The 11013-nt window shown below is 33.7% G+C and overlaps 1 protein-coding gene across 1 annotated transcript; it reads right to left on the bottom strand.

Moving 5' to 3' along the window:
- Positions 1–322: 322 nt before the first annotated feature.
- LOC105428020 (UDP-glucosyltransferase 2) lies at positions 323–10340 on the bottom strand. Its single transcript, XM_011640064.2, has 8 exons — positions 9894–10340; positions 8522–8592; positions 8334–8432; positions 7870–8009; positions 6706–7019; positions 4573–4792; positions 1921–2140; positions 323–1214 (listed from the first exon to the last, which is right to left on the bottom strand). Exons 1-8 carry the CDS (start codon positions 10080–10082, stop codon positions 908–910), a joined length of 1560 nt encoding a protein of 519 aa, XP_011638366.2. The 5' UTR covers positions 10083–10340; the 3' UTR covers positions 323–907.
- Between the last annotated feature and the right edge of the window lie 673 nt (positions 10341–11013).

Raw genomic sequence — 11013 nt, forward strand, 5'->3', positions numbered from 1 at the left:
TAGATTATTTTTATGTATTTATTATAAAAGTTTTAGTAGTTGGATATGTTGGATATGTTCTAATATAAGCATATTCTTAATCCATGAATTGTGGATGCAGCACGGGTATGCATCAGATGCAATTTTATTGGTAGTGTTAGAAATGGATAGAGTTACGCAAAAATGAATTTGTTAGCGATAGTTTACAAGGGACTTTGATTTCAAAAAAAGGCTGTAAAAGGCTGGGACAGTCGTTTTCAGATTTTTTCTTTTGTTCTAAATGAAAACGCATTTCAGCGAAATTCAGTCATTTCTTCACAACATTTCATTAATAAAAAATGAATATGTAAAACTTGCTCTTTTATTTTCTGTTACACATATTTTTTATATTTTACTGACTTATCAAATGAATGTAGCGACTTTATCTGTTAATAAAATATGTATAAAATATGTAATCTATATAACCGTGCATAGGTATTTAAAATTATTGTTCATCGAATTTCTGAATTATCTTTCATGAATAACACTTGAGAATAAGCTTGAGAATAAACTTCTGTCGATAAATTGTGTCTTGTTTTTGATAAAACATAATGGCTAACAGAAACATGAAATTCGAATAATTAGAATAATTTTTTGCTCATTGATTTTTTATTTACATTTTATTTATTCTTTAGTCACATTCGTTGTAATAAATCTACAAGTTGATGAATTATATTTTTTTTTTCAGCAAAAAATCTCGAATCAATGAAAAATAAGAACATACAATGAGAAAATGTAAAAGGATGAATATATTTTTTTTAATATTTCAGTAAAATATTGTTTATATTTTTATTGCAAGAATTATAGATAGGAATAATGTTTACCTATGTCATGCCAAATATCTCTTACTGCACATAATGAATTGTTATTACTTTGTATCATAAATTTGTCAATCGCGTTTCAAATTTGCTGTCTGTTTGTTTTTCCTAAAGTACTTAACAATTTTGTATAACATATTTCGTATAACATATTTATATAACAAATAAATAAAGCCTCTAAATATTATAACGCAAGATAAATAGAAGAGCAGGTACGGCATGTAATAATCTATCCATGATACATCGTGTCCACGATATTGTAAATGTTTTGAGTTTGGAAATTTCAACACGTGCTCCACGTGCCACACTGCCTTGTCTATAGGTTTCACCAATTCGTCCCGCACAATCGCCGACATCGTTTGTATATTGTTTAAATACCTGTAATTAAAATTTTACCATAATATCGCATATCATAGTTGTATTCTGTTTTAATCGATATTTAATCTTTCGCGATCCGTAATTCTCTTCTGCCACAAATCATAAGCAGAAAGATCTCTGATCTTTTTGGACAATATTGGACATTCCACAAAATAAAATAATTTAATATGAAAAATAATATAATTTAAAAGAAACATTTTTCGTATTACTAAAACATGTTTCGTATGACACATTAAATCTCAACTTTAAATAAATACTTGCTTTATCACTGTTTTATTGTAATTGATTATTAATATAAGCAGTCTTAATAATAATAATTTATTGCAGTAATACAACTTGTAAGCACATTCGGGCACATAATATTAGATACAGAATGCGCCTAAGAGACAAAAGGTGATTATTTCGCATTTTTAATGCATCTTATTTAAAATTATCTTATTAATTTAAATTAAGTATATTATCGAATAAATGTATTATCAAATTGCAAAATTAAGAAATTTAGGATATGTATGATTAAGTATGATCATATATTAGATTATGTGATTTAATAAGAAGAAGAGATTATGAAACACATTTGGCTTTCTATTCATATAGCTTTTCCGGAATGAAATTATAATTTAATTTAAGAATAGCGGTCGAAAGGATGAAATCAGGATTAATTTTTCGAAAGGTCATGCTGCCGGCGCAATTTCGCGCAAAAACTCACGTTTTATTTTCGACGATTTCCGTGAGCGTTTGTACGATGGAGCTTTCGGTTATGGTGTCGATGTCCAGTGTCAGTCCGATACCGGCGTCTAGGATTTTACGTGCGTTGAAATGTTGATCCCCAAAAAAGGGTATTGCGACTAACGGCACGGAATAGTGCACCGCCTCCTGCAACGACTGCAATCCACCCTGCATCACGTACGCTATCACCTTGGGATGTGCTGCATAATATAAAAGCGGCGTAAGTACATAAAGTATCGTAAGATGATGCTTTACGGATTATTTGCTTTTGAGAATTACCGGGAGATTGGCGTCGCGTGCGGACAGTGGTAAAAAAACGCGGCAAAAGAGAAACAGAACGAGAGAGAGAAAGAGAGAGAGAGAGAGAGAGAGAGGGGGGGGGAGGACAGACAGAAGAGAAAGAGCAATGAGAGATGATAGCAAAGTCCTAGCGTTAATCACGAGCAACCGAGAGATGCGCGACGCGAGATTTCATAAAAATGTCCGGATTGTCGTATTTATTTTTTCGCGTCGCTCTTTACGGCCGATTGATCGCATTCGAGTATCAACGCGCGCGGAATTTTCCGACGAAATTCTGCACGATGTGCATTTTTTACCGTCACAAATTACTACGGCGAGTGAGATTTTTTTTCATTACACGTTACGCGATGCATACCTCCCAATCGGAGCATACTTCAGCTCTTACCCAGAGAATTTGTGCGACGGTTTATAATTAGGCACGTTTCCTTCGATATCCGTACATTCCCTTAGGAAATATTTCGTATCAAAATGGAGGATCTTCTTGTGAAAGAGCAATTAAAGAATTAATAAAATCTTACTGTTTGCTTAAAATAAAATGAGGAGCGTTCTCTTATGAAAGTTACGTATTTTGTACAGGGATGTTCTTGCAGTATCACGTATAATATGAAATATTTTATACCGGCGGTATAAAATGTGGATATGCCAGCCGAAGGGTATATTATATAACGGGCCGTGAGATACATCGATATATAACTCCAAAGTTTCGATATAATTGCGTCGTTTCTTCCAGTCACCATTTCGTATTCCCAACACTAATACATTCTTCGTGCCAGGCAACCGCTGCCTGTCTATCAACGGGCATAAAACTTTGTGCACGCTTGTGCATTTGCATCGAGCCAGTTGCGTTACTGCCAACAGGAGTTGTTTGTCAGAATTTCCCGCGAGAATTTCACCGCCGCATGCGTCATGAGTTATCGTTCCGCTTCATTCCGCTATACTAGTCCACGATTGTATTTTCCTTGGTCGCGGTAGTGTTGCTGTGGCAATTTTTTTTATTTCGGTGCTCAGCCCTTAAGCGACTTTCGCAAAAATAACGCGTTTCAACCATCCAAAGGCGGGAAAGGACCTGGTATCGACGTGTGCACGTCGGCCTTTCTTATATTCCACGATACTTTTCTCTTTGATGTGACGCGAGAGAGCGGGGCAAACGTTGGTCGAATTCAAACATCCGAGTAACACGATCTCGATCGGGAGACAGCTTTGATGATCATTTCGAAACGCGGCAGTGATGCCGTTTTCATCGTTTCGGAATTTTGTTCCGTTGTGAAATCCAGCCACATGTCTCTCGATATAAAGGAAAACTTTCGTTCTATGATGACTGTTAAGCGATATGGCGGTCATAGCGACATAGCCGTTTAATTAAATTTAAAGATCATGAAGAAGATTATGTTCAAAGAATACTATATCTAATCGAGGAAAATTAATCGTCTTTCAGATGAAAGTAATGCGAGTAAGTTTGTTGAATATCCGAGTACGATAGTCGATCCTTTTCATCGTCATTGTCGGTCTTTTTTTTGTTATGCTGAATTTTCCTTAATGAATCTGCGAAGAATCCAAGCGATTGTACACGTTAACAAAATAAGAATAGAATCGTTAAAGAGAGCCACGTATAAGTTTCTCAATTCATTTATGGTAATAGCGAAAGGAAGTAATTCGACTACTTTGGCAATATATATGAGGCTTTTACGAGATCATTATCGAACAATTAAGTTGAAATTTTGCATTTCGTTCGCGTTGGAAGAGTTTCAGTACGTATCGGTATATATAAGATAAGTTAAAATTGTTTTCTTTAATCATTATTACGACCGACGAAATTTAGATTGATTAACGATATTTACTGTATTGATTTACCGTGATAATTATCTATCATGCTCTTAATTTACATAATATATTTATTTGTAGCGTATGTGTTGCTACATTACCAAATATTTTTAAGTTTAAAATGTTGCAGCAATTTTTGACGTTTTCTGAAATTTTTCTTGAAAAAACCAATAGCTTTAACGAAGAGCTTTAACATATCTATTATTAAGTTTAGAATCAAATGATGTAGATTATATAATACGACGTAAATTATAGCTAAAATAAAATAAAATAAGACTGCGAGGTAAATTCTCTCTCTCTCTCTCTCTCTCTCTCTCTCCCTCCCACGGTCCGTCCTTTACATAATCTTATCGATTTCCTATTTTCAAGCACAAAGAAATTCCAGCATAAAATGCTTCTCATCGAACCGTTTTGTAAGTGCATATCTCGCAGTGCATATCTCTCGGTTGATCCGCTTCTTTCGAAGAGAACGGGATAAAGAGCTGGTCAGTTTAGCCTTGGGCAGACTTACCGAGGACCGCTTGCTGGGATACCCACTTCACAAATTTGATGTTGGTTGGATGAATGGCCATGTTACCATCATGTTTCCATAGAACTCTTTGCTTGAGCGAGCCTAGGGCGTTGCACAATGTGGTCAAAGTCCCAGCGGGTAGTTGGTCAGTTTGCAGATTCGAGCCCAGAGAGAAATAAATAGCACCATCCTGAGCGTTATCCAGAAACTCACGAATATTCTGGAATAATAATGAAAATTATGTTTAATTATATTTAATGAGAGCTCAGGAGTGCGACAGATACGATGTGTTTTAGTCGAAACTCTATCTTTAACGATAGACGACATAACAAAGAGGAACTCGGAAATATTTTATATTATATATTTAAATGGAATTAATAATAATGTAGTTTAATTTTTTATAAAGACTTAAATGGCATTATTATTTTGTTTAGCAGATTTTTAATTAAAAGAATTAAATATAATGATATATAACGTGAGGCACAGCTCATATTTATTAATCACTAAATTATTATTTATTAGTCAATAAATCATAATGTCTTACGTTTAATTATAGTAATTGAATAAAATTTTGTCATATAGACGTTATTGTTTTAAAATATATTTACATGTGATGTGCTCTTCGTATTTTCAAAATTGTGTTAGCAACTGCTGCGTACGTAAATGGAACCGATTGTGCTATTAATGCGACTGATATTACTGATAATGCAACTTCCTTTGTTAATTGCGAAATCTGCTCTAGCTTCTATGAGACATGGCGATGGTAGTTTCATATGCACAATGTGTAGCCAAAGGTTTTGTCCTATTAATTGCAACTGTTCATGGATTTCGATATATTCTGGTGTATGTGTGTAAAGACAATCACACAATCCCGCGGTCACGTTCCGTATCTCGACATCGTTTGGAATCACGTGGTAATTGTAGTTATCTTCTGTTACGTATTGCCTTCGTAGTGGTAATCAGATAACTTTAAACTCTTGTAAAACCAAAAGACGGCTATAAAACTTTTAACAGCTTGTACCTTCTGTCTAATCATTTTCACTTAATTTTATTTTTTTTATATATTTATTAATCTTTCAATTTTTCTTTTTTTCAATCTTTAATAAATTAAAAAAATACAGATTAATAAAATGTGATTAATCTAAAGTTTCGATCAAATGTTCGTCGAGTTTTAAATATTAAAAAGAAAAAAAATATTTTTTTAATGATTGAATAATTGTTAGTCTATATTCAATTGGTTAAAGTTAAATTTTTATAAATCGACATTTTTAACAGTGCAACATTTTTAATATTTTTAACTTCTAGATTGACGCCAAGGAACGCCAACAGTTATTATAATATTATGTAAAGGCGATTCCGCGCGGTTATTTTTTCTATGTGAAGGATCTTCAACGAAATACTCTTCCAATAACATTTTTCTTGTCGGCCCTTGGGAGACTTAGAACGGTTCGCGGTAAATAGCAATGACGTTTACCTTTACGTCGCTACGCTGAGTCGTTGGTAAACTTTTACCAACTGACTATTACTGGTCACCTGTGAGAATGGTATGTGTTTTCCCAGGAGAAATCATTCTCCTCGTACGACACGCAATTTTGCCTTTCCGAGACATAGTTAGAACTGCGAGAAGTGAAGGTTTAATCGTTGTAAAAACATCAACTCTCAGATGCTACTCAAATAGGAGAAATGTCGGCGCGTTTAATTCGATAAATTGTTTAATTCTATTTTACAATCTATGTGTTTTTTTATCGTAAATATACGATTAAACGAGGCTTGAAATAATAATGGAAAATGATGAAAGATAACTGTCAATATAAGTTGTGCCCGCACAATTATTATATTTAAGATGTTCTAAAGTGAAATTACATTGCATCGCGCGTGTCCACGAAATTGATATAATTTTGCATTATTTAATGAAATTCCCATATTAATAAATATACAGAGTAATTTAATTGTTTTAATTTTGTTATTTTTCAATACTAGATAATTGTAAATATTTGTTTTAATGTAATGTCATAAATATATATTTATAGTCGTCATATAATAATAGATATCTCCAGTATATAATAAAACACACATTAAATATACATTATACAACATTAAATAATTAATTTAAGAAAAGATATATATTCTTACCTTAGGTAAAGGATCGGGTTTTTCCAAAATATGTAAGCTATGAACTTCAATCACATGTGGCAAAAGTGGCTTTGGATAACCAAATACGTGATTGTTGCTTAGAATTACTAGACTAAAATTTTTATCAATATCATAGACAGATGTACCGGGCATCTTCTCGTTAGCTAAATCTTGAGCTCTTGGTAGATGCCAGAATCGATAATATAATCTTGTCCATGTTGTGTAAAGGATATTTTTTATACGTTCATTGATTGTCATTCTGTCCGTGAACGGATACGTCATGTCTGGATTGAAATTAGGGTCGTCTGGGTTTCCTGTTAAATACAAGCTGTGTAATATTTTTCGATTAAAACAATATATAAAAGTATATAATAGTAATATTGTCTCGAGTTTTTTTTATCAATATACTTATGATTTATATATTATGACAAATAAAGTTTGGAGGCGGTTCTTTAATTTGCTTAGCACTTACTATTTTTTTCTGTCATTTCTATTCGGATGAATAAAGCAACGTCATTACGCGTCAACGTGTCATTACGCGATAAATTTTCTCGCAATCCAAGAAAAAGGAGCGCGATGTGTCACAATCGCGGATATCTACGTATCGAAAACTCAACTCAGTGATTGGGTTAGATCAATGGGGAATGTTACTATACTTCGATACGCGGTCCGCCTTCGCAAAACTCGCCCGGCTTTAATTGAAATATTTCAGTAGCAGCCACGGCGATCCATTTCACGGTCTATTACGTTCATCCGGAAGAGTATTTTCGGGTATCTTCAATTACGTCGAGGTAAAGGAATCGAATGGCGGCGAGCTGGCGCGTCGTCCCTCGCCACCTTTTCTCCGACGCTCTTCGGGTCAGACCGGTACAAGTTAAAGCACTACCAAGTAATCTATCCTTTTCCACGAAGACCCAGTCTCCGATTGCTCGCACTTTCTGCTTTAACGACAATTTACGTCAATTTTCGCGTGCGGTAACGATGTTCGTTGCCAACCTGGGCGGGGGCGCGAATCTCGTAAAGATATTGCGAAACGACTGCCCGACTCGTTGGGCTCGCACTTCCAAATTGTTACTTGGATTACTTGGGACGTTGCAAACAATAAAATTGCTAGGCCGATGAAATCGCAGGAGCGGCTTCGCCGCTCGTGCACGGCATGCTCACCTACGGAATCCATTACATAGGGCAAGTTGCCTACGCTTAAAAATCCAATCAACACGGGGAAGTTGTAGTGCTTTACAAGGGCGTAATAACACTGGTACCATAATTGCTCTATAATGATCGCGTCGAACGTTTTGTTCTTGCTGTAACGAGCACATTCGAATTAGATTTCTTTTAACGAAAAATTCGTAAGGCTATTAAAGTCGTTGCAATTTTCATCGTCGTACTTATAGGGAAATATAACTTTATATTGTAGACTCTTGTAATCTGCGACTGTTAACATTTGGATTTTATTTAATATTAATGAATAATTTTCGATTATCTTGCGTTTAATTATTTTAATAACATTTTAATACAATTTAAATTATTTGAATAAAATAAATTTGTATGTTAAAATAAAATAGAGATAATAGAGATTACTAAAGTTTCCAAATAGTTAATATATTTCATTATTATGTTAAACTTACGCTAGAAGTTGATTAATAGCAGGAGTATATAATTGATGTTTACATACATAAGTTGCTCCCAACATATTGTATCGCGTAAATTCATACTTTCCCATATGTCTGTCAAAGATAAAACTGAAGATTATTAATTTGTCAAAGAGAACAGGATCCACTTAATAAATTTGTACAAAATATGATAAAATATATACCTTAATCCTGTGCAATTCATATATATATATGACGATGACAAGTCAACATTCTCATAATTTGGTGGAGGATCCTAGATAATAAAAATGAGAAAAGTTAATTACTACTATATACAAAATTTAAAAAACATTTATTTTGTAAAATACTAGAGAAGTATTTATATAATTATTTTTTATATAAGAATAGAGCAGGATAATGAGACGTAGTAAAAGTAGTGTCACTTTTAAATATTAAATAAAAATGGGTATTTAAAAGGCGAATTAGTAATCGTCGCGAATTTAAAAGAAAAAGCAATAAAGTACCATGATAGTTTGTGTGCAAGGTAATTATGTTTTCGTTAGTTAGGTTTTATCTAGTTTACGTGAACAATTTAATCTCTAATTTTGCCGCGAAAGAAACAGGACCATCAAGCCGTAAGAAGACACATTCAGCAAAGAGAAATGTTAGTAGAAGTAAATTGAAGCTAAACGAAGTTTGCGTAACTTTGAACTCGAGTTTAGAAAGAGAGAGACAGAGAGATGGAAAAAGGAGAAAGCGAGAGAAGGATTATGTGAGATAGAAGATAGTGAAAAGGAGTGAGACGTCAGAGGAACGATCTGAGAGAACCTGAGAAAAGGATGTCAGAGAAAAAGCGAATAGAAATGGAGAAAGTGAAATGACAGAAGAACAAAAACGCTTGAAAGAAGTCAAATTTCTATTTATCAATGTATATTTTCTGGTTATTATAAATTAAAATTAATTTTTCATATATATCTGAGAGCGAGAATTAAATAAAGTATGTATGGATTTAGCAACAATAATTTTAGTTTGACATTTTAAACAAGCTGTTAATAATTCAAATAAGATATTCGGAATTATGGTCACAGTTATTTTTAAGTCTCGATAAATTACGCGGCTAAAATCGTGTAGTTTATCGAGACTTGAAAATAACTGTGAACAGTGTAACTTCTTGAATCCTTAGCGAGCACAAGGCGGCTTTGTTGTTAGTAACTTTCATAAAGATATACAAGCAAGCATTGAATCATAACGATACCTGCTGAATGAAAAGGGTAATAAATTTTCCAGTAACGAGTTTCTAATAATAAAATATTTTTTTAAGTGATATTTTATTTTATTTTAAATAATGTAATTTAATAAATTTAAAATAAAAATTACTGCAAAAGACTCACAGTTGTATTACATAAGAAATGATATCTTTGCTTTTATATTATATGTGAAACATATTAATAATATTGAAATATTCTGCGACATTTTGTAATATCTTTACGGGGTAATTTTTATTTAAGAGATTGGAATATTTAAATAAGCGATGTGCGTCATTTGTAAAACCAGTTGCGATAAAACCAAGGGATTAGAGCGAAAAAAAAAATTTACCTTCAAGGGAATTGTTGATATAACAGTAATGTTATGACCACGAGCCGCCAGTCCTTTCATCAATGCTCGAAAAGCTTGTTGATGGCTGTAACTTGAGCTCGGGCAAATACCGAGGATGTTGTACTCCTGGCTACGTTGAAAAGTACAGAATAATAAAATTGATAGCGATACGAGTGTCACGACGCGCATTTTGGGCACAGAACACTTTCCTTCCTGGATGCGAAACGGCCGTTCAATCTTTTAGGAAAGAATCGAGGCTACCGGTCTCTCACAGGAATTTTTAAAAAGAACTCGAGCGACGGAAAAAAGACGAGGCGGTCCGTATGAAAAATTCAATACATGTTCCACGATCAGTTTGCTTGGGGCCACGGTAAATAAGTGAACGGGATGTCCATTGGTCGGGTGCTTCTCACTCAGCTTTGCGGAAGAAATAATTCAGGCCTCGTGCGCGGACCTTATTTTTATATTTCGTCGGGAATACAAAGGCAGTATTCATAGGAGTGGGTATTTCAAGAGAGGTATATACAGTTATCTCTTAAAAAGAGTAGAGATAATCGGATATCGCAACTTTATTATCTACATTGGACAAATGTAATATGTTTAGAATATGATTGCGATATATCGAAAATGACCAAGAACGAAAGAACATAAGATATGATAGAAAAGTGCGATATCGTATCAATTCACCTAAATAACTCGTCAAAATAAGCAATTTGATAATAAAATTTATAACCGATAATAGAGAATTTGTAGGTGCGATTAAAAGAATCACAGAGCACAGATTCGATTCAACATTATATGAACTCGAGTTTCTATTTCTGTATTATTAAATATATACTAATTAGATAATAAGATTTGATGTTATTTTGGTGTTTCTGTGAGAGTAATACGTGCGAGTGCAACGTGCTGCGCATTAATATTGTGGTATCTTTTTTTTTTTTAAAGATATAAAGTATTCAAATATTACACGCAAGACGGAAGAGGTAGTAGACGAAAAAATATAAACGCGCGGAAAAATGGTTAGGTGGAGACAAATCATTCACTGACGCACCATTACCTTCGACATATGACTAGTCCTTTCTCTTCTCGTTACGAGGATAAGAGGTTCTAGGTTGAGCGT

The sequence above is a fragment of the Pogonomyrmex barbatus genome, unplaced genomic scaffold (assembly GCF_055798465.1).
Source record: "Pogonomyrmex barbatus isolate J1 unplaced genomic scaffold, ASM5579846v1 scaffold3, whole genome shotgun sequence".
NCBI classification, from domain to species: Eukaryota; Metazoa; Arthropoda; class Insecta; order Hymenoptera; family Formicidae; genus Pogonomyrmex; species Pogonomyrmex barbatus.